Below are 24,993 nucleotides of genomic sequence, written 5' to 3' on the forward strand. Positions count from 1 at the left end.
CAAAACGGCTTGTTGTCGTTGTTGCTGCTGCTATTTGTTATTGTAATGACCTGTTTAAATTAGATGCGTAGGTGAGCATGCGGGCATACTTGCGATGCGTGTTTGTTGGTGTGAATAATAATATGTGAGTGTGTTTGTGTCTTCATTGAGCTACTTCCTTAAACACGATTAGGTAAATGTAAATGAGGCAGTGATTTTAAAGAGATATGGTTATGTGAATGCGTTTAGTTATTAAATTATATTTTTGTCTTAAAGTAGAGCCTAAAACCAGATTATCATCAATCCAGTTTGATATCCTGTTCATTATTACAAAAAAGCTAACCACAATAAGCAAAAAGTTGTTTATGACATGATACTGTGGAGGAATTCAGATCAATCAATAATCAATGAGGAAATGAGGAGACAAGACAATGTATTAGGTGGTGTGGTGGTCAAGTTTATGTACCATGATATGATGGTCAGAAATACATTAACATTCATGTCAGTGGTACGGTAGTTCTGCAAAGAGGAATGGTCAGACACTATAGTAATAATGTGTGACTTCAAGGCCTCTGGACGAGCTGTACCATAACAAGATAGGCTTTACCAAAACAATAGCTATACTGAGGCCTGGTGCAGGCCTCTCGACTCCTCACTATCAAGTATCAGTATCATCATAAAGAACTAGATATTAATATAATCAACACATAACACATAATCTACTCTAATAACGTCACACATAATCAATCATGATAATATAATATCTTCTACAATGGCCACAGTCATTGATGGAGTTGTGTCCAATGATAACAGCAGCATGTGACTGTAATGTCAGTTGTCTTTCATGTAGATAGATAGAAGGCTGTAATTCTTCCTCTTCCTCCCATATACAGTACGTATATCTGTGTGTGCTTTCCCCTCCTGAGGTGTCGTATGGTCTACTCTCACCTATGGTCATGAAGTGTGGGTCATGACCGAAAGTATAAGGTCGCGGGTGCAATCGGACGAAATGCTTTTCCTCAGACGGGTGGCTGGTATCTCCCTTAGAGATAGGGTGAGAAGTTCAGTCACCCGAGAGAGACTTGGAGTAGAACCGCTGCTCCTACACTTGGAAAGGAGTCAGCTTAGGTGGTTCGGGCATCTAGTACGGATGCCTCCCGAGCGCCTTCCTAGGAAGGTCCTCGATGCACTTCCCACTGGGAGGAGACCCTGTGGCAGACCAAAAACCAGATGGAGGGATTATATCTCCAAACTGGCTTGGGAACGCCTCGGTATACTCCCTGAGGGAGTGGAGGAAGTTGCTCCGGATAAGGAAATCTGGAGGTCTCAGTTGGAACTGTTACCCCAGCGACCCGATTCCGGATAAGCGGCTGAAGATGGATGGATGGATGGATATCTGTGTGTGCATCTGTACAATATGTGTAGTGTCTGTGCCTATGTGTATACCTAGGTCCTCATCCACTGTTCATTTCTCGACTTCACTGTTGCCTTTGTCCCCCTGAATTCCCCATGTCAAGCTTAAAACTCAAAAACTATTTTGGACTATTAAAGAGATAATGCCGTTGACAATTGAATGTCTTCTCACTCATCTCATCTCGCTCATCCACACATAATTGTTTTCCATAAATCCAATTTTGTTATGGAGGCAAGCAGTGGGGCAAAACCCAGCCTAAGTGGCTTTTTCAAAAAATAATTGCTTTCCAGGTGGCAATTCCATCATCAAAGATACAGCAATCATAATAGGCATATTTATTTTCCATAACATTTCATTATACGGATTCTAATAAAAACATCAAACACGAGGAGAGTGTTAATGTCATAAATTGTTATATATCGTCACTGTCGGGCAGAAAACTTGTATCTCCAAGTTTCAAATTTGTATGTTTTTTCGTAAAGTAAAGCCCTGCTTCATCATACAAGACCTTCGCACAAAAGTAGTGAAAACAGCAGATCTACAAGCACACAACGCCTCGCACCGCTGTTTTCACAAGTTTAGTTCATTTTTTAAATGATAAATACGAAATGAAATGGTTTTGGGCATGGTTTCCACCCGACAACGACGATATATAGTTCAGCAGAATAGAATAGAATAGAATAGGTGCACTATAAAATCGGTGTTAATTTTACGGTTTGTGTGGCAAAATTGGACCTACTTTTCTCCAGAAGAGCAGGGTGGATGGATGCAAACAAGCAGCAAGGCTGTGATTAGGCAGCTGGTGTTGCGGAGTAGACTGATACCACTGCTCTCTGTGGCCGGAACTGCCTACCGCAACAAGCTGTCCCCTCTCTGGCACAGAATGGAGCGAGAGACACACAGAGAGGGAGGAAGAGAGAGAGCGAGGGAGGGAGGGAGGGAGGGAGAGAGAGCGAGGGAGAAGGGGAATTAGAGGGATTGGAAGAAGGGAAGAGAAGGGAAAGAGAGAAGGAGGGTTGATATGGCTCTGTGTTTAGGTCTGCAAGCTGTTCTAAGACTGCAATGACAGACATGTCCCCACTTGGCAGAGAAGTGTGTGTGTATATGTGCGTGCGTGTGTGCGCGTGCGTGTGTGAGGAGAGGAGGGGGAGATGAAGCTGCTCGGCAACTTGTGCGTCGTGTCCTTGCCTTGTGACTGTGGCTTTGCTGCAGTGGCACACATGTGACTGTTTATTAGAGGAGGGGACACAATAGCAGAGAGACAGAGAATAGCAGCCATGGCATTGTTTGACGGAAGAAACACCATTAGCAGAGACAAAAGGGCCAGACCGTTTAAGAATGCAACATTTTAAATGTAATTCTGAATGTTACACCACAGGAGATGTGAAATCATTAAGTGTTCATTTAATTCTGAGAGTGTCAAAATGTGTCCATTTGTATACTCTGAGTTACACAGGGATAAATGAACACTGAGGATTTGACTGTGTACCTTCACAAGAATTATTCAATATATATATGGTGCGTGCGTGTAGAGTAGTGAAAAGGTACGTGCGTGTAGCTGTAGTGCAAGAGTCTGTTGTAACAGTAAATGACCACGTTGGCTTCCATACTGTGCTGGTCTTCTGTGGAATTACTTTTAAATGTGTGTTAGACATCCCTCGACCCACCTACAGTACAGATCAGGTGTGTATGAGTGGGTGGGAGGTGAATGAATGCTATTGCTTATGACTGTATGTTACAGCAGTATACCTCACGGGGGCCACATTGGTAAAACAACGCTACTGTGGGCCAAACTGTATAATATATTACACTTTGGCCCACAATCTGCCTCATCGGCAAATCCCCAGTGAGTGCATGAGTGTCTGTACGTGTTATCCCCACATTGACATATAGCTTAGTACTTACTGGAAACGGAGACGGAGGCAAAATACTTTATTGACGACAACAACCCCACAACCCATTCCTCGCTGTTTGGCTCTTTCTTCTGTACACCCATAAAACATCTAATTGTCATTGATCAGCTCGGAAACCTTGCTAACTTAATTAATCAAATAACAATCATTTTGATATAAGCGCAGCACACCAAGAAATGCTGCTCTGCAAGTAAAAAGAAAAGAAAGAAAATACAAGACGTGATTTCTTGAAGCGTTTTAGCTTCAAATGTTACGTGGAGCGGGGGGGCGGGGGAGTAGGGGGGCTGCGTTTATGCAAACAAATCCTGTTTGCAGAGGGGAATAGCAGGGAGGATCACTGAGCAATGTGAAAAACGTCAAGCGGTCATGAAAAGATAACGGAGGCTACTGGGAGATTAAAAGGATCTCACTCATCACTCCTGCAAAATGACAGCAGCTGCTGCCGGTGTGTGGGATATAAATAAACCAACAGATATTTATTACTAATTGTATGTTTGCATCTCTGTTATTCTATGGCTGTGACTGCAGTAGTGCAGTAGTGGTCTCTGCTAGGGGTCGCTCTAATATTGAAAGCTACAAATTGACAGTGCCATATGTATCACGTTCAAAAATAGAATTCTCCCCTGACGAGGACACTGATGAGCTTAGTCCAGTTTGGGTTTATTCTTAATGTTTCTGATTGGTTTCTGATTGGTTTCCCCACAAAGAGCTAGGAAACGTATATGGCTTATATTAAAACAAGCTTTAATTAAGTACACAATGTTTTTGCTGATTAAATTAAAGTGGCAGAAAGGGTGAATTAATTAATCTTGTTAAAGCTGTATTATGTAACTTTTATTGGTGAATTTGTTTGTATGGTAGGGTATGTTAATACAATATAACTTACAATTGGAGTGGTTATATTTGACAGACAGACAAAGTAGTAAGAAAGACATGTTCCTGCTTTAGGGTTAACTCAAGTGGCATGATTAAAACATAAAAAAATAATCCTGTAATGAACAGAAAAAGAAAGCTAATAATAGGGTTACTAGGGCCTTAATTATTTTATACTTTAGCTATTGAAAAATAGCTCACAGCATGGCACAGAGTACCGCGCTGCAAGCTTGTGGATCTGCTATTTTTGAAAAGTCGTGAAAATGTGTGCAAATCTTTATCTTTGAATATATGTATTTTTAAGCATTTCTAACTCAATTTTGCTTCTGGGAGGTCCCTGGAACTAAACATTTTGAGATCGGGGTATGTGGCCAAATACATTTCATGTTGGGGGTCCTTCATATGAAAAGGTTTGAGCACCACGGACATAGAAACAGGTTTTTCAAAAAACATTAAGGATTTTAAATATTCAAAGACAACAAAATGTTCATGATTTTTCAAAAATAGCAGATCTTGCAAGCTTGTATAACTGCTGTTTTTCAATAGTTAAAGCACAAAATAATGCGTTCCCAGTCTAAATGGGTTAAACCTCCCCCCTCCCCCTATGAAGAATATTCATGGGGGGCCCGGAGTGAATCCTTGTACCCAGGGCCCAGAATTTGGTGCGACACCCGAGCTCTCCACCTACAGTATTGACAGTTGTAGAAGAGTAGCTCGAGGAGTTCAAGGGATATGCGTGAGTGGTTGCTATAGCTTGAAGCTTTCATCATGATTCCAAGACGTTGAAAATCATTGAGTCTGTCAGTCCTGCTCTGTTGTGACTGAGCTAATTTAACAGATAGGGTATTTTTAGCTAACATGAATTAGCTAGTGATGGCATACCGAGGCTGATTCAGTGCAAGAGATGTTAGAACGGAATGAAGTGCGACAGATGTCCAAGGTGGTGAAACTTAAAGAAAGATATAAGTGACTGGTGATGTGAAGGAGAATGAGAGTGCGTGAAGGAGCCTAATGTAAAGGAGATGTGATGGAGCTCAGGAAATGGACACTATGAGATGCCTCCTGAAGTTGAAGTAATCAGAGTAAAGGCAGTCGAAAAGATTAATGAATAGTCAATGTGCTGAATAGTCAAGGATTGAAGAAAAGGCAAAGGTGAGAAGAGATATATTGACACTGAGATGGAGAAAGTTGGCACACCATGGACAAGGTTATAGTTATAGTAGTATTATAATATTTGTTTGGCCTTAGTAGTAAAACTGTGACAGAGCATAAGAGAAAATCAGGCAAGAGTCATTGTTGTGGCAGCTAATATTGTTTCTTGGCATTGTGGATGTGACAGGAGAAGTGGATGCAATGTTAACGTACGAGGAATTGAAGTCTTGAATATACAGTACAATCAATGTATAATCTTCGTTTCTTTCAGCCCATTGATGCTTTGCACCAACAAGTGGTAGGATATACTTTGCCTGAAGAGAGGAGTACCTTTTACTTGCCCCTTTGCTTTGCCTCTCTACTTGTGACAGTACAAATCTTGGTGACACTGACAGGCTCCATATACCTGCACTTCACAGAGCTTTATTAGCGAGAGAGCGCTCTGCTGAAACTCAACTAAATTAAGGCAGGTGACAGCCTGCCTAATGCAAGATTCCTGCATACATAGTGTGAGCTAATGTTTCGCTAACGATGGGCCTATACCGCCCAGCAGTGTTACAGGAAATGTGTTGGTTGCCAAGCTACACATTCAAATGGCTAATGACAGTGCTAAATGATATCAGGTGGGGGAATGGGTGTAACATTTGTTATTTCAGATTGAAATAATTTTTGGGGATTCCACATACCAGCAGCACTATAATTTAACTTATTATTAAGAGTCAGTCTGTCTGTTTGTCTGGGTGATGATTTAATATTAAATTCAAAAGATGATGAAGATAGTGTTTTTTACAGAGCTTTTTTTCTTGTGATGATGTTTCTACTGCTGTGGATTTAGGTCAGGCAAGTTATGTGATACTAGTGTGGAAGCTAAGCTGAAGCCCCCTGTGTCTGGGGCTAGCTGCGCTAGCTTAGCATAGCAAAACGTAGCAGGACAGCTTGCCAGAGCTCAGTGGTCTGTGTTGCTTAGGTTTAGCTTCAGTTGTCACAGCACTGTGTGTGCGTGTGCGTGTGTGCGTGTGTGTGTGTGTGTGTGTGTAAACGCACAAATGTGCATATCTGTGTGTGTGTGTGTGTGTGTGTGTGCGTGCGTGTGCGTGTGTGTGTGTGTGTGTGTGTGTGCGTGTGCGTGTGCGCGTGTGTGTGCGTGTGCGCGTGTGTGTGTGTGCGCATATTATCGGCACCGTGCATGTGGCTTTGGTTTGGCTTCACCTAACCCAGCAGTGCACAGCACTGTTATGCTTTTACTGTATACCACCTACATCGTAACCTTTTGGGAATTGAATCTTCGTCTACTAGACAGAGGCTGTGAATTATCTAGTTTATCTACACACGTTATTGTGCGACAGGCTGATTCTAAAAATGGCTTCTAAATCCTAATGTGTGCGTGTGCGTGCGTGTGTGTGTGTGTGTGTGTGTGTGTGTGTGTGTGTGTGTGTGTGTGTGTGTGTGTGTGTGTGTGTGTGTGTGTGTGTGTGTGTGTGTGTGTGTGTGTGTGTGTGTGTGTGTGTGTGTGTGTGTGTGTTTGTGTGAATTTATGTGTGCACTCCCGATTAAAGATGTAATGTGCCAGCAGAAAATTTCAAGCATGTCTTTTAAAGCTGAACTGGAGAGTTACTTTGCGTCTGTTGGCGCTTGGCGGCCCCAAGTGGCATTAAGAAATAACGGAAACGTTCTTGAGCCACTGGTTGTACTGGTGGTACTCATTGCGTTAAATGTAATCTCGACACTATGTTTTGTTTTTTTTCTTCTTAAAAAGTATAGCATTGTGTAGCAGCTTAAAAAAGGCATGAGGGCAAAAAACAGAGATACAGCTATAACAACAGGGAGAAACTCTCATAAACCTCTCTGTGTGCGTGCGCGCGAGACAGAAAGACAGACAGACAGACAGACAGACAGCTTCAGAGGGAAAAGGGTGGAAGTTAAAGTGTTATGCCTAGAGAGAAATCGAGGCATTGTGTGATGCTAATGGCGGGAATGTAAGCTGCCTACACACACACACAGACACACAGACACACACACACACACACACACACACACACACACACACACACACACACACACACACACACACACACACACACACACACACACACACACACACGCTCACATATACTGCAGAGTCATTTCATACCGTGAGGGAGAAATGAGCCTTTATCTGGTGCTGTGAAGATAAGGAGTGTCAGTGGGCCTCACTGCTAGCCAGGCAGCCATTTTAGCTTTTCAGCCACGCACAGACGAACGCACGCATGCACGCGCGCACACACACACACGCACACACATCAGTAACACTCAGCGCACAGGTCTGGGTTCACACTTGCTTGTTATTGGCCAGTCAAAACATAAACGTGAAGTGGAATTATTGATATTCAGACAGCATAGTGTATCCAATTGTTCCATAATATTGCAGCAAGGCGCTGTCCTTTTCCCCTCTGTCATTTTATCTCTCTCTCATTTCTTAGTGGCAATATAGGCTACAAAATATGATGTACTGCTGATACTTTAGACAGAAAGACAGACAGACAGACAGACAGACAGACAGACACAGACAGACAGACAGACAGACAGACAGACAGACAGACAGACAGACAGACAGACAGACAGACAGACAGACAGACAAGTTTCTGTATGTGTGTCTTTGTGTGTGCATATGAATACACCACATGTATAGTATGTGCATTATATTTTCCACTACAAACAGAGTTGCTAACAAAGGCAGGTAGTCTGGTAGTGATGGATACATGTAGTGTTAGTGTAGCCCGTTGTGATGATGATTGAATGGTCTCATCCACTGATGTTTAATAGACTACAACTACAGACACACACTGGGCCTTGATGTTACAATGTTTGTTGTTCATGTCTTTCTAGGTTTATGTTGCAGGTCTCTCATGTTTGAGTAATCCTCAGGGAATTTGCATCCTGTCAAAGATACAGCGTGATTTGACAATGACTGATAGCTGGTCTGACAGGCACTAGAGTCCTTTGGTGCTTTTCTAAACAAGCTTTCATACAAACTTTCTTTGTTTCATTCCTCCATGGCATAGAACTCAAGGTTAAGTACCTTGCTCAAGGGCAGAGTGGATATGGCAGTTCCAAAGTTCCAGTGCAAAAACTAAAAACTAAAAAACTACATGACATCAAAACAGTTAACTAAATCCAACTCATTGCTCTGTACCATGCATTTTATTAAGGAAAGGTATTCAGCAAGCCAGCCTGATTCAATTGCTTAGGCCTAGAAACACTTAAACCCTAAATGTATTATTGACCAGATAAATACAGACCATTGACACCCAAATTTCACAGAACGTTCATCCCTGAATAGGGTGCTAGTTTTGGATTTGGTTCCCCTGACATCACAGTGATTATATATTGGCATTCACAGATATGGGCTTAATATTGATGACATCACGGATCTCCATATATGGGCATAAAAGGTATTTGGTTCCCCTGGCATCACAGGGAACTCCATATCTCCATATATGGGAATAATTGGAATTTAGTTCCCCTGGCGTCACTATGGCAATAAAGGGGATTTGGTTCCCATGACATCACAGTGATGTCAGAGCATGAGAGTCAATCAACAAAAAAGACGAGCAGATAGACAGACAGACAGACTCTCCCTTTTATGCCCATATATACAGTATGGAGATCCCTGTGATGCCAGTGGAACAAATCCCTTTTATGCCCATATATGGAGATATGGAAATCCCTGGGATGACACTGGAACCAAATCCCTTTTATGCCCATATATGGCGATCCCTGATGTCTACATCACTGTGACATCACTGTGACTCTGTGCCACACTGGCCAGATGTCCAAGACAGTTATGTGTCAGGGGAACCACAGTGTCAGACGTAACCCGTCCGCTTATGGGCAAGCGGGTTGCAATTATTGAATCGAGAAGCGAGTGCCTGGGGTGCTTCAGTCAATTTATCACCCAGCAGGCACCAAAAAATGTTTTGTGGTCAGAAACGGAGATGAACCATTTTTAAAACACTCTATTTAGCATTTATTTATTATTATTCCAATTGATAAGAATATGACAAATAAGAAAGGAAAATAAATAGAACCTTTGGAAGTATTTCTGCACGGAGAGGGTAGATTAGTGACGGGAGAGAGAGGGAGTACTTTACTTACAATTTCAATCAAGTAGCCTGCCCTACATTTATTGCTGATGGAAAATATATATGTGTGAAAGGTGCTCGTCATGTAAGATTTTCGCTTTCTTTTCCTTTGTGCGCCTTACAGTAATAGGTCACCAGTATCCATTTAGGGGCTGTGGTGCAGCATCAGTGTCATGCTCTAATAGGTGGTTTAAATAAAGAACCTAACTGAGAGAGAGAATGAGCATGTGATTATTTAAAAGTTGATAAGTCAAGACAGCAGGGATGTCTGTAGGACATAAATGAGGGGACATTACCGGAGGAAGGCGTGCTGCACTGCATGCCAAAAATATGTCAGCAGCAGCGGGCCATGCATGGAGGGTAGCCTACGCAGCAGGGGTGTTGCACAAAATTCTGGGCCCTGGTTACTTTAACTATTGAAAAATAGCAGATATATAAGCACACAGCGCGCTGCGAGCTTGTAGATCTGCTATTTTTGAAAAATCTTGAAAATGTGTGCCTTTCAAAAGTCTTTGAATGTTTCAAATCCTTCTAAGGTTTTTTGAAAAACCTATGTTTTTATGTCATTGGTGCTCAAACTTTTTTCATGTGAAGGACCCCCCAAAATGATACTGTATGTATTTGGCCACAGACCCCCATCTCAAAATATTAGTTCCAGGGACCCCCCCAGAAGCAAAATTTGAGTTACAAATGTTTGCTTAAAAAACATATACTGTATTCAAAGATTTGCACACATTTTCACGACTTTTCAAAAATAGCAGACCTACAAGCTTGCAGCACGGCATTTTTCAATATCTAACTTTTGGGCCCTAGTAACTCAGTCCCACTATTCCCCCCCTTGTGACACCCCTGCGTAGCCTACGTGGTACACTGCTCGTTTCCACTTGATGTTTTCCGTAAGTGGAGAGCTTTATATTTGCCCCGTCCCCTGACATCATTACGTCACATTTTTCCTGCTGCTCCCGTGTCACTTTGTAAACAAGCAGATATGTTTCCTCAGCAGAAAACTGCTTGCGGGCCCCTCCAACTTACCATAATCTGTTATTTAAAGAGCAATGTGTCATAGTGCAAGTGCACCTTGGCTCTAATGCCAAATTCACGCCAGCAGTGGCAGCAGATCATAACGTGCTCCTGGGTTGCCGTACTGCAGCAGCAGCAAAGTTTGAACTTTTCTCTACTTTGCCTCTTTGCCACTTTGCAGTGGGGAAGGCGGTGGTTGCTCTTCGGCCATAGGCAATGCATGGAATTTCGTCACTTTCTCAGAACGCGGAAGTGGAATACTGCTGCTGGTGTGAATTCTGCCTAGAACAAGTTAAAAATTGTCACACGATCACTAACGTTGGGTATATTTTACCCGATATAATAAATTATATGAAAAGTATTTCTCATCAAACTATATTAAAGTACAACAATACATGGCAAATTGAGGTACTCTTCTTTAGGCTGGGTGAAATTCACCCGAAGACCTGCCTGTAGAATGTCTTTAGCAACATTCAGAAAAGCACATAATTACAATTGTTCGGGTGGAATTCACCCAATGTTAGTGTTCTAGGGTTAAGGGGAATGGGAGAAGACGCTGAGAGAAGACACTGATTGGTCTAATTCATGTTGTGCCCTGCCCAAAACACAAGCGCGTTCGACCTTTTGCCATCTTGTGCCATATAGATAGTCTAAATAAGGCTCTTCATGTTTGTCCATTGGCCTGTGTTTGTTTTTATACCCATGCTTACTGTCAGGGCCGGACTTACCATTGGGCAAGGGTGGGCACGTGCCTGGGGGCCTCGGGGGTGGCGGTACTTCGCGCGCGCATGAGGGCCTCTTTATTTCCCCTTGCCCAGTGGCCTCATATGTCATATAAATCCGGCACTACATTTGTGTCATGTGCCTAGCCCTGCTTAGCCATGTGTAATTTGAATAACCTCCATACGGGTGTGTGTACAGTATGTATGTACTCTATGCACCTGTTTCTGTGTGTTTTGTTTTCATACATGCTTGCGTAACTACTGTACATGTGTATTTTCTCTAATCTTCCTTACTGTGGGGTCAGTGTGGCAGTTCTACCTGCTATATGCCTATCAGCCACACCACTAATGTTTTATCGATTAGATGCACTCAGATTTTTACAAGCACTTAGAGTTGCTGCCATGCTGTAAATTCAGTTTTTATGAGTCCCTCTCATCATCGCTCCTCACCTCATCTATCAGCTCTCCCTGCATTTGTGCTCTCTCATTCTCTCTGTCTCATTTTGTCTCAGTTTCACATTCACATTCTCTGCCTCCAAGATCTCAGGCTTGAAATTGCAGTACAGAAGAACCATCATTTTGACGGTATTAATAGCATGCACGCTCACGCCTCACAAGCGAGCACAGCAGCTATTGCACACACACAGGCTACAGCATAATAACAGGGGGTGGTTGCAGGTTGAGCGCAGACATTTTCCCCACAGAGGCACATTTTGCGAGCGTGTGGACACATGACAGATAAAGGGATGGTGCACTGATCAAGGGACTACACAGTATTGACAGGGACTCCAGAGGAAAATCTCTGTAGTGACTGCAGAACTGAACAATCTAGATTCAGGCACAGACAAAGAGAGAAAGAGGCCCCCTAAACAAGAGAAAGAGCAACAAAAGCCAAGGCAATTACTGTAGCAAAGCCTCTGCATTCTGATATAAAGGTTAGCCTGTTTATCTTCCAAGGAATAGGCTTCAGAGAAACACAAAATTATAAATGCTGCTTCGCTTTGACTGCATTATAAACAAACAGAGATAGGCTAGAGTGACGGAGAGAGCATTAAGGATTTGGGTTGTGTGTGTAAGAGGTAGAAAGAGAGCAGACTGTATTTCACAGTAGCTACAATGTGGCCCTAGATCCACATCACCCCCTGCAGGATGAAAAAGGGTACAGTGTTACAGTACACTTCCACCTGTGTGTGTGTGTGTGTGTGTGTGTGTGTGTGTGTGTGTGTGTGTGTGTGTGTGTGTGTGTGTGTGTGTGTGTGTGTGTGTGTGTGTGTGTGTGTGTGTGTGTGTGTGTGTGTGTGTGTGTGTGTGTGTGTGTGTGTGTGTGTGTGTGTGTGTGTGTGTGTGTGTGCGCGCGCGCGCGTGCGCGCAAGAGTGAGTGCGCGTGCCGTACATTGACAGAATGGTGACAGCGAATACTCGCAGCCTTAGAAGAATGCCCAATCATAACAAAATCATTGTAAAGAAAAACCACCAACATAATAATACACCTAAAACCATGTGATTCTGTTGTTCAAAATCAAAACGCTATGAAAACCATGTTGCCTGTAATATGCAGTTGTCACTGATTGGATTAATCACCTTGGTTTCTGCCCCCTAAGAATGGAACATTGCTTTTCTATAGTCGATGGCTCTGCAAGGCTTACTTATACTTACTTACTTATACTTACTTATGAAACACTGGCAGTGTTTGAAAAAACGGATACAGTCTATCAATAAATATAAATGTTTAGTGAATATGAGTGAACACAATACAATATACTGTATGAATGGGTGTAGGTGTGTATATATATTATGCACGGTTTATTAACGGTCAATCGATATTGAATATAAGAATGGATATTTGTACAGTATATCAACAGTGAGTATGAGAATAAATATACTGTCTGTGTCAACAGACCTTCAAAAGTGAGTGAGTAGCTGGATGAATATTATGTTAATATGTACAATCTATGAACAGAAGAGTAAATATAAGTGCTCTAACAGTAACCCTTGAAAGGCTTCTTCTGTCCAAGGTCAGTAGTGTCCATCCTAGTACAGTGGTTCCCATAACTTTTTTCTGGATCACGAAAATCTCAAGTATTTGCGCGGCTTTGCGCCCCATCCGAACGGCTGCTGTGTTGAGTGGTCGGATGGGTGGGTTGTGTATTTTCAAAGCATGTTTATTTTAATGATCAATCAGTCCGGCTTCGATCAATGGAACTAGCGTAGTATACTTTAAGTTCCTATTTAGTGGTGGTATCGCAATGAATGAACTCACTTTAAACTCTGTTTTAAAGTAATAGTACCATGACATTTTTCTTTTATAAAAACAAAAAATGGTCAGAGTTGAACTTGAATTGCATGTTATGCTCGCTGTAACATTAGGTTTTGGAAAGAAATAATATCGGGTATTTTCCACAATAGCATGCCCTCTGCTGCTCTGGCTCGTTTGTTTTCTTTTGAGCAACAAATCACTCCCTGCTACTTTGCGTGCACATTTTTGAGTGTGTTTGTTTTTGAACAGCAGACAGCTAAATCACTCTTTGCCAAAATATTGCACAGGCTCTAGTCTCTCTTCAGGGAAACTTTGATCTCTGAAGCTAAAAACAATATTTTATTAAAAGCCAGAAGGCTGTTCGTCGACACAGAAAACAGGGTTTGGGACTTCAGTAATGTGGTCCTGGGGAGAGGATTGGAAATATGATGTAATTTGAGAGACACGGTGGTCTAGCTGTAGATTGATGAGGGAGCTTGAATAAAAGTTGTGCGGCCGAGTAGTTGGGGGCTTGGGGCCCTGTTTCTGCTCCCAGGCCCTTCCTGTTTCCTGTCTTATCTCCACTGTGCCCATCCATAAAGGCTCAGAAAAACCAGACTAAATAACTAAAAATAAAGAAAAAAGAAAGGAAAAAATGTAAACCCAGGCAGATAACAGTATTATTTGCTTTTTATGTGGCCTCAGACAGACTTCATGCGTCTACAAAGTTATGCAATAACGGATCTGAAAGCCAGCAGTTAGGACTAAGTGTCAGGGACACTGCGGCACAAATCGGTGCGTGAACCGGCATCTTTCTGATTACCAGTCAGCCTCTCTACCCACTGTGCTGCTTGCCACCCTGTATCTCAATAAAGCAGCAGAGTAGTTTTCGTGATAATGTTTTCCTGTGCACATACGACATCTTTGTGCCATGGAAGTAGAAGTATTTTACTGCCATCTGATGACCCTTAAAGCTACACTATGAAACTTTAATGTACAGTATGTTTACTTACCACCAGAAAGACCAAATCAAGCAGGGCTATTTAAAATGTTGTCCCTTCTGTTCTTTATAAATACATCAACATCCTATACACAGTCAACATTTTTTGTTGCATTTCATTGTCCATTGACCCTCCTTGACAAACTGAACCCGTGTCCAGAGACAAGGGGTTGGTTTAACTTTGGTCCAATGTGGTCCCAATCTCTGGCTGGCCACAGGTGTGCTTCCCTGGAAGCCTATTATAATGTCTTTTGGGATCCAGATCAGAGTGAAGGAGAGAGCGATGCATATTATTGGGATTTGTTTGTGATTTGAACTTTGTTTGTTTGTGTGTTTTGTACACCACCCTCACTGAGCATGTGCAACATCAAACAGTCCTCTCAGATCAGTAGACATTGTCCCTTTTCATGACAGATTGTGGTCACATTGTCACAAACACAAACATTGTATGTAGGTCCCTGCTGGCATGACATATTTTTAAATGGGTACATTAATCTTCTAACTATTAATTTACAGAATGTCTGTCTGCCTGTCCACCTGATGTCTGTCTACTCTGAAGTAATAGTATTTCACAAACTGGCCTGGACTTGGAACACCATAACGGGCATAAAAGAGAGCCAGACAGACAGAGCCAGATATGGAGATGACTAACGTCTGACATCATGGATGAATGACGTCATACACCACATGAGACTGACATATATATATACTGTGCATACAGTATATGGGCATGTAATATTATAGATGTCTGACGTCATAGACCACATGAGGCTTAATGTTAATGGCATCGGGGATCTCCATATATGGGCATAAAAGGGATTGTATTAGTGTGGTTGCCCTAACAGGGCATCATCTGGGAATGGCCATATTTGGACATATTGAGTCAGTCTCGTGTGGTCTATGGGGAATGCCCATATATGGACATATTGTGTCAGTCTCGTGGTCCATATATGGGCATCTGACTGACGTCCGACATCATAGATGTCTGAAGTCATAGACCAGCTTAATGTTGATGACATCAGGGATCTCCATATATGGGCATAAAATGGATTGTATTAGTGTGGTTGCCCTAACAGGGCATCATCTGGGAATGGCCATATACAGTATGGAGATACATATTGTGTCAGTGTCATGGTAACAGCCGTATGCTGAAACAGTGCCCAAATTCGGAGATGACTGACGTCACTGATACATCTGGGCTTACAACATTACTTCTGACACTCCTACATTAAATTCCTCATGTACTGTGCACACTGAGAACTACTGTTAATACAATATAACTAACACAACTATTGGTTGTGGGAGGTGGTCTTCCTGCTTTCATTGAGACGTTTAGATCCTGTGGTCTGGTATGACCGCTACTGACTGGCGAGAGGTACTACCTGAAGGTCAAAATCCAGTCTCTCCTCTTGCTTTATTAGTTCAGTGGTAATACATGTTAGCACTTGTGTTGGTGACCTGGGTTCGAATACCAGGCACAGGGCATAAAGGTTAAAAATTGTTTTTTGTTTGTGTGTGTGCTTTTCTAGCTGGCAACGTGGGATCCAGTCCACGGTTTGAACGGCACGCTGTCAGACAGGAAACTGGAAAATAACATGAGAGGAGTGGTGCTACGAGTAGTCACTGTTCTGGTGAGTACAACCTGACACGTGTGTGTGTGTGTGTGTGTGTGTGTGTGTGTGTGTGTGTGCGTGTGTGCGTGCGTGCGTGCGTGCGTGCGTGCGTGCGTGCGTGCGTGCGTGTGTCCTCGTACATGCATGCTCTACCACTCACATCACATCCAACCAGCCCTATATGAATGTAAAATCAGGTGTGGACCATTTCCTAGACTCAAGTGAAAAAACTAACAAATTGGAACTCCAGTGCCTTTTTATCACGTTTTTATCATGCTGAAAAGCAGTTGGTGGAATTTCTGACATTTTTGGTTACTTAGAGTGTGCCCGACCTCAACCTCGATCCTTTAGCCCAGGGGTTCTCAAACCTTTTTAGGCGGTGACCCCCAAAATAAACATATTTGAACTGGGGACCCCCACCCTGCGAGGCGTTGTGAGCATGTAGATCGCCTATTTTCACAATGTTCGCCTCTTGCTTACTTAAAGGGATATTCCACTTTCAACAGGGAGTAGTGGTAGGGCTTCTCTCCACATACAAACCCATTGTAACTTCAAACTCCATTTTAACCATGATAGATTCATTAAAAACACCCATTATTTTTTCTGGTGACTCATAATACCCTCCTAATACGTGAGCAGGCCGTGTTTTTTTGTTAACTTTTTTCATTTATTTTTTATAATTATTTGAAAAAATGAAATACAAAAATATAATTATTAAAAATAAATGAAAACAGTTATCGAAAAAACACGGCCTGCTCACGTATTAGGAGGGTATTATGAGTCACCAGAAAAAATAATGGGTGTTTTTAATGAATCTATCATGGTTTAAATGAAGTTTGAAGTTACAATGGGTGTGTGTGGGGAGAGGCCCTGGGCCTGGAGGGCCTGGTAACATTTACATCAAATATCTAAATATTCAATCAAGCAAATTAAAAACTGTTCAGGGTATTCATAAAAGCCTGATTAGATGATAAAATTACCAAAAGTTTTTTTGAAAGTGAAATACCCCTTTAATATTTGACAGTTTGTCCAGTTTGGTATTAAAATGGTCTTGAAATTCCTTAAATTGTGGCTTTAGAAATGTGCAGTTACCCATACGCTTATACTGTATGTTGGTTTGTTTACCATTGAGTGAGAAAAATAAATTACATTAATCATCTGGGGACCCCACAAAATAATTTGGGGACCCCACTTGGGGTTCCGACCCCAAGTTTGAGGACCACTGCTTTAGCCCATCATTCTACCACTCATTCTGTCGAGAGAGAGAGAGAGGGAGGGAGGGAGGGAGGGAGGGAGGGGGGAGTAGATACGCGGACAGAGACAGAGCATTATTGATGCAATGGAAGGGGGGAGAGCGAGACACAAGCAGGCAGGACGTTGAGTTAACTCAGCATGGCTGTCCATGTCATAGAATAGAAGCAGAAGATGAATACCAACACATTTGTCCATGATATTGAGATTCCAGCTTCCTCCCTGTCTCGCCTGCAGCGTCGATTTGAGCAAGTCCCTGGGGTGCGTTAAAGATTCACCACCGTAAAGTCTTCATATCCCACCTTTGAAGTGGGAAGTAGGGAAGAAATGGATGATGCCAGATATTTCCTCTGGACCGTAGCTTCCACCAATAGCTTCTTTCCATTTTAATTCTTTTTCCCCCCTTTTTCTTTTTTGATGTGATGGTTTTCATCACAGTCAAGAGGAAAAGGCATGGAATGGTTCTTAACACTGCCAGTATTGGTGTTTGTGTACTGTATGTGTAGCCGTGCACATGCAGCTACATGACAGCATCCATACTACACTGACCACAGTCCCCCAGGGATCTATACTTACACTTAATACCCTCACTTTTTCCTCTCCTCTACAACATCTCTTCACTGAAAATTGCGCGTTATGGATTATATATGATATATCTATCACTTTCCGACACGTTCTAGGCTTGTAGATGTGCTATTTTCAGTGATTCTTCGCCTATGTGCCAGAATAGGGAGGCTAGGGATCTCTCTCTCCCTCTCTCTCTCTCTCTCTCTCTCTCTCTCTCTCTCTCTCTCTCTCTCTCTCTCTCTCTCCCTCTCTCTCTTTTTCTCTCTCTCTCTTCCCCTCCCTACATTCTATCATATTTTGTATCTCTTTTATCTCTAATATCTTATCGCTATGTATTTGTGTGTGAGTGTTTTCCCAGTTGACTAACACCGTTTAGAGAGTGCCTCCAGACAGTCTTAGCGTGAAGTATCCAGAGTGTTGCCTTGTTGATGCTATTTGAGACTGTCTGCAAGGCACATTCTAATCTGTGTTTGTTTGTTTGTTTGTGTGTGTGTGTGTGTGTGTGTGTGTGTGTGTGTGTGTGTACATGCATTTGACAAATAACATGTTGAGAACATGATGATGTTTGTATGGTCATATACTAGTATTAGAAATTGCATGTCTGCATAATAGTGTATTTACAAGTGTGTGTGTGTGTGTGTGTGTGTGTGTGTGTGTGTGTGTGTGTGTGTGTGTGTGTGTGTGTGTGTGTGTGTGTGTGTGTGTGTGTGTGTGTGTGTGTGTGTGTGTGTGTGTGTGTGTGTGTGTGTGTGTGTGTGTGTGTGTGTGCGTGCGTGCGTGCGTGCGTGCGTGCGTGCCGGAGTGTTTGTATCATCATAAGTTTCTTCTAAATTGTCTTGTCACTTTGTGAATTGGAGGGCCATTGCGACCTTCATAGCATGCAGGTGTGTGAGTTGTTCTTGTAAGAGAAAACATTAAGCACTGAATTATCACATAGCTGCCCTCGTATAAACAAATAAATGTGACTTGACCCCCATTTGTGAGGTCCTCACACTGTGTGCGTGTGCGTGTGCGCGTGCGTGCGTGTGTGCATGCGTGCGCGCGTGCGTGCGTGCATGTGTGTGTGAATACGTTATTTTTGTTAAGGTTATAGGGTTTGGGAAGGTTTGTTTCATGCTCAGGTACATGTTGTCATCACAAACAAATTGGATTTGTACAATATCATGCAAATGAATTAAAGTAGAGTACACACACACACACACACACACACACACACACACACACACACACACACACACACTCTCTCTCTCTCTCTCTCTCTCTCTCTCTCTCTCTCTCTCTCTCTCTCTCTCTCTCTCTCTCTCTCTCTCTTTCTTGCCCTCTCCAATCAGCTAGACTCTTATGTTTATGGATTTGTTAATTGGTGATGAGATATCTCAACACTAAGGGCCAATGTCTCTAGATCAATGCTATTGATCAGACTGTAATCTATCGGTAGGTTAAATGGCCTGCTGTTGAGGTAAGTCTATAAGCATAATTATGTGTTTATGGCTTTCTTTGTCATGGATCCCAGTCCCACAATGCAACACATTTTGGACCACAGTAACGTGGGATAAACAATAATGGGAAATAAAAAATGATATGTGTAAATAGAAAATAGACCTGATCAGCAAAGAGGTGTGTCTCTTTCAAAGTCTCTTAATCTGAATGGTTTCCTCATGGTGAGATAATATTGCCCTGTAAATTCCCATCTGCAGGAGACTGCAAGGGAAATTAATTGTTTTTAAACTGCCTTACAGTTGGATCCACCACAGAGACTTGACAGAGATACAACAAACCCATTGCAGACCAATTTCCCTGGTGAATCCTCCTAAAGCCACTAAGCCAGATCCATACTTCGCTGCACAACAGCGTTGTTCGCCGAAAATAGCTGACCGCCAAGCTAACAATGCGTCGCGATGAAATTGAGCTTGAAGGTCTGCTATTTTCGGCGAGCGGCATCGGGACATAATTCAGGCTTTGGTCTTGACGATGGCGCTTGCCACAGCTCGAGCCCACGCCTGGCCGCTCAGTGACACTCCCACGAGACCTCTTCAGAAGCCATCGCTCCGTCTCAGTGGGAAATTGCGTGTTCCCAATCATGTCTCCAAAAAAACACTTGTGCTGCATCGAGCCGAGAGGAGACTGGGGATAAATTGCCACCAATCGAATTCGTGGAGAAGGCAGGAGGGAAGGAGATGGAGGGGGAGAATGGAAGAAGGTTGAACAAAGGGGGAAGAAGGGAGAAAAAGATGAAAAAGAGGGAGAAGGGTAGCAATAAAGAAATGATGGAGATATGGATAGGTACAGTTTGAGTGAAGGAAGGAGTACTGTAGGTTTCCCAGACATAATGTGTAGGGACACTGGGTGGCTTATGGTAGAATGGAAACCTGGAAAAATACTAGACATTATCGTCGTTGTCGGGTGGAAACCTTGAATGTCCAAAACCGTTTGTTTTGAATTTATCCTTTTTAAAATGATTTAAACTAGTGAAAACAGCCGATCTACAAGCACACAACGCCTCGCACCGCGAGGTGTTGTGTGCTTGTAGATCAGCTGTTTTCACTACTTTTGTGCAACAGACTTGAGTGATGAAGCAGTGCTTTACTTTGCGAAAAAATTAACAAATTTGAAACTTGGAGATACGAGGTTTCTGGCCGACAGTGACGTTCCTCTGGTACTTTAGGTGCATCAAAATCTGGTTAAATGTCATCCACGTTTTCACTATGTACAGAGTGTGTGTGTGTGTGTGTGTGTGTGTGTGTGTGTGTGTGTGTGTGTGTGTGTGTGTGTGTGTGTGTGTGTGTGTGTGTGTGTGTGTGTGTGTGTGTGTGTGTGTGTGTGTGTGTGTGTGTGTGTGTGTGTGTGTGTGTGTGTGTGTGTGTTGGGGGACCGTATCAAAATGCACTGCAGTGTATTGAATGAGTCACTCATGCATGCTTTGACACCTGCACAACTAAAAAGTGCCAAAGACCCATAATGGTCCCACAACGTACACTGTTGTTGAGCAGGGGATAACATTTAGGCGCGGCGCACAGATACACACATAAATGCTACACCTGGCATTATAGAATCATTTTGTCACACATGGAATTCTGTTTAAAGTGGAAAATGTACTAAATTATAAAGTGGCAAATATCCGAATATACTGTACTGTAAAGTTGCAAATCCACAAGATTAAAACTAAGACAAAATTGCCACTGCTTCCAGTGTATTATTACGAAGGAGCCTTTTTTCCACTCTCTCTTGCAGATGGCCCTAATACTCCTCCGTATATTATACCTGCAGTATAGTCATTTTGTTGAAGGGATGGAAGCTTACACAATACACAATGACCCCAAGGTTGTTGCAGGCACGTGCACACAGACATTAAAGGAGCCCCTGCCCTTTTACCTGTCTGTATAAAAGTGCCCTCTCCATACCATGAATGCTGGTTTCACTAATGTGAAAGAAATGCAAATGCCCCCTTTCCCTGCCATACCTGAAGGCAGCATTCAAGAGAATTGCCTTGTCCAAACTCTCCTGAACTTGAATGCAGCATCTTATGTTGAAAGCCATGCCGTACGCCACATCCAGTATGATTAGTTTATGGTATGGTGTGGTATCAAGTACCGAAAATAGCCGACCTCCAAGCTCACAACACGTTGCGCTGTGACGCGTTGTGAGCTTGAAGCTCTGCTATTTTCAATATTTTCACCAAAAGGCCCTTTTAGAGTTTTCAGCCCCTGCCTCTCTAACATTCTCTGCACGTCTCTGCTGACTATTATATTATATTCAATGTGTTATGTGCTTAAAGTGGGTGTCCAGAGAGGATTCCTGCATGCGGACATGCTGTATGGCACTGGAAGCAAACATCAAAGTGTTTTTGAGGAGAAACCACAAAGATAGTTTTATTTATGGACGCATTAACACATAAATCCATATAATTTTAAATTGTTAAATTGTCCGTAGACGTGATTCAATCCCCCTTGCACCTTAACCACTTAAACCCCATATTGAGCGGAGTCTCTCAGGGCTGTCTTTTCTATTTTCTGTTAGAAAGGTTTTCGCTGAAAATAGCCGATCGACAAGGTCACAACGCGTAGCAGCGCAACATGTTCTCACCTCCAAAGCGTCAGACAACTGACGCCCTGTCATGCGTCGGACGAGGGGACGCTTTGGGTATGCCTACTGTTTCAAGTGTTGGACGCATTGGGTATGGTCAGTGGTCTAAGAAGAAAGAAAAAAAAAAGTCATTCCCGAAGCGGGATTCGATACCACTACCACCCGACGTTCCTGATCACGCCACTATAAACGACGGAGCCATGCTGTCTCAGCCGCCGATGAGCCCCGGGAGCCGCCGCCGAGGGAGCGGTAGTCGCCGCGGCGATCAGTGCGAACGGCGGATGAGCCGACTTAGCGCCGTTACCGAATTATGTGCCGTTATGGACAGAATAGTAAATTCTGACCAGGGGACTGCTTCTGCGTCCGAATGCGGCTCAAAGAAGGGACTACGTTCCGTTAGTATCGACGTGGTCAAAGATAAAAGCACAAAAAAAGGACTTCCTCAGCCGTCTCCTTAGCTCAGTCGGTAGAGCTTGATGACTGCTAAAACTGAGACCCGGGTTCGATTCCCTGTGACAGTGGAAACATATTCCAGTAAACATGTGTCGGCGCATGCACACTAAGACTCTCCGTTCGCGTCTGACACAATGACGCTGTAAGTGTTGCACGGGTGAAGCTGAAAGCGAGTCGGGAACGTGTTGGGAGGGTGAAGCAGAGGGGTGAGAACGGGCTGAGCAGCGCAACTCTTTGTGAGCTTGTTAATCTGCTATTTTCTACAAAGGCTTTCCCAACATTACAGTTGCATTACAATTGTATATATAGAGAGTTTGTACCTTGAAAGATAACGGGTGGATGGGTCTGTGTTTTGTGTGAGCGTGAGTGCGTGCGTGCACCAATCTGAATTTTCCAAATAATAATGGACAAGTTGACCTAAACTGCTTGTGGGAAACATCCCCAAGCGGTTTATGCTGTGTGTGTTTATCTGAAATCTGGCAGCCTTGCCTTGAGCACTTCCTCCTCCCTCTGGCTAAAAAGATTCTATTTAAAACCAAAAGCAGAAACACACATTTTCATAAGTAAGACGTGTTGAATCATGAGTCTCAACGGCTGAAGGCGAGTCTGGGTATGTTTGACCACTGCTCCCAGCTCTGGGCCTGGGTCTGGGCACTGGCCGTGGTGCTGAATGCTCCGGCGGGCTTTGGTGGAGCGTTTTACCACAGTCTGTGACAGAACTGGATGCTTGACAGTGGGACTTTGATGTACTTGTTTGCGTATGTGTACGCATGGTGTGTGTGTGTGTGTGTGTGTGTGTGTGTGTGTGTGTGTGTGTGTGTGTGTGTGTGTGTGTGTGTGTGTGTGTGTGTGTGTGTGTGTGTGTGTGTGTGTGTGTGTGTGTGTGTGTGTGTGTGTGTGTGTGTGTGGTCCAGTGGGTGGTGCCTTGATTGATGGATGCCTGTGGCGGCAGAGGGACTTGGCATGCATGTCCACTCACCGCCTAATAGCTTATTGAGCGGCTGGAGCTAGCAGGGATTAGAAACCACCAAGTTAATGTGTAATACAGTGTGTGTGTGTGTGTGTGTGTGTGTGTGTGTGTGTGTGTGTGTGTGTGTACTATGTGTGTGTGTGTGTACTATGTGTGTGTGTGTGTGTGTGTGTGTGTACTATGTGTAAGTGCATTTATCTGCGTCTGTGTGTGTCTAATGTGCAGCCAGTATCCAGTCAATAACACACACAGGCCCTCATAAATCTGCCAGACATATTGGCCTGAAACATTTCACTCATCAATAGGGATTTATTAACAAAGAGAAAGCTAGATAGTGTGGGATGAAAGAGAGAAAACTCTCAATTGTCTAAACCTATAACCTTAAGTCTTATGCAATTTGTCCTCACTGTCTGAGATGATTGTCCTTCAAACTTCACTCTTCTGTAACTCTTTTACTGCTTCATTAAGGATGTTTTATAGTCTGTTTCCTGCCATCAAAGTAGGTTATACCTTTGCAATTTTATAGAAAAATATCCCTCCATTATTTCCAACCGCAACCGTTCCAATGAACGAGGCTGAAGTGTATCCCTCGCTTGCACCAGTTGTAGACATAGAAATAGAGAAACTAGATCCAGAAAGCACTGTTTATTCTGTAAATTTCATGTTCATTTCAAGGGAATTCCCTTTTTTTTTTTTTACAGTATGTACAGTAACAGTTGTGATTTCCTTGAGGAAAATGAATATTAGGTAGATCATCTGACTGATCGACTGACTAACTCCCCGACGGGTTTTCCTTTTAGGAGGAGCCCTTCGTGATGGTGTCAGAAAATGTTCTGGGAAAGCCGAAGAAGTACCAGGGTTTTTCTATAGATGTCCTGGATGCTCTCTCTACGTACCTGGGCTTCAAGTATGAGATCTACGTCGCTCCGGACCACAAATACGGCAGCTTGCAGCCTGACGGACAGTGGAATGGACTTATGGGAGAACTAGTCTTTAAGGTGAGACATTACACACACACACACGCGCGCGCACACGCGCACACACACACACACACACACACACACACACACACACACACACACACACACACACACACACACACACACACACACACACACACACACACACACACAATTGTGGGTATTCTTAAAAATATACTTGCAGTACAAAAGTGAAAGTAGCAGAAAGCTGTAGAAAATAACCTGTATATTTAGTTTGTTATAATATACAGGCATTGAAACAATAGCGGAAAAAGGATTTACTTGTGGTGTTGTTATGATATGTCATGTGATCGGGATTACACTGACATTATTTGGTTACATTTACATTCCATGTTCAAATTAACACTCAGGATTTAGTAAGCAGCACTATAGTGTAGGCAGGCACTGCTTATACTTCTATACTATGCTATACTTCACATTTTCTCTCTAATAGTAGCCACACTGCCACAGCAGAAATAACACCTCCTAAATGGGTATATGAGAGAGAGAGAGAGAGATACAGAGAGAGGAAGAGAGAGGGAGCGACACAGACAGAAATGAGAATGGCAGGAAGAATGAAAAAAGTGGTGACATTTTATACTGCTGGAGGTCACCACAGTATTTTCAGGCCCATTACCCATAACCC

At 42.9% G+C, this 24,993-nt stretch overlaps 1 protein-coding gene across 1 annotated transcript in view; it reads left to right on the forward strand.

Annotated features, from left to right (window-relative positions):
- The window catches only part of grid2 (glutamate receptor, ionotropic, delta 2), a gene marked incomplete at both ends in the record, with an annotated part of 824,583 nt that overhangs the window by 625,673 nt on the left and 173,917 nt on the right, over nt 1-24,993 (forward strand). Inside the window, 2 exons of the mRNA XM_080739349.1 lie at nt 15,960-16,061; nt 24,168-24,365. Of these exons, the coding sequence (XP_080595475.1) occupies nt 15,960-16,061; nt 24,168-24,365 (300 nt within the window). The remainder of the gene's footprint in view (nt 1-15,959; nt 16,062-24,167; nt 24,366-24,993) is intronic.

The sequence above is a fragment of the Nannobrachium achirus genome, assembly GCF_963921795.1.
Source record: "Nannobrachium achirus genome assembly, chromosome: 12".
NCBI classification, from domain to species: Eukaryota; Metazoa; Chordata; class Actinopteri; order Myctophiformes; family Myctophidae; genus Nannobrachium; species Nannobrachium achirus.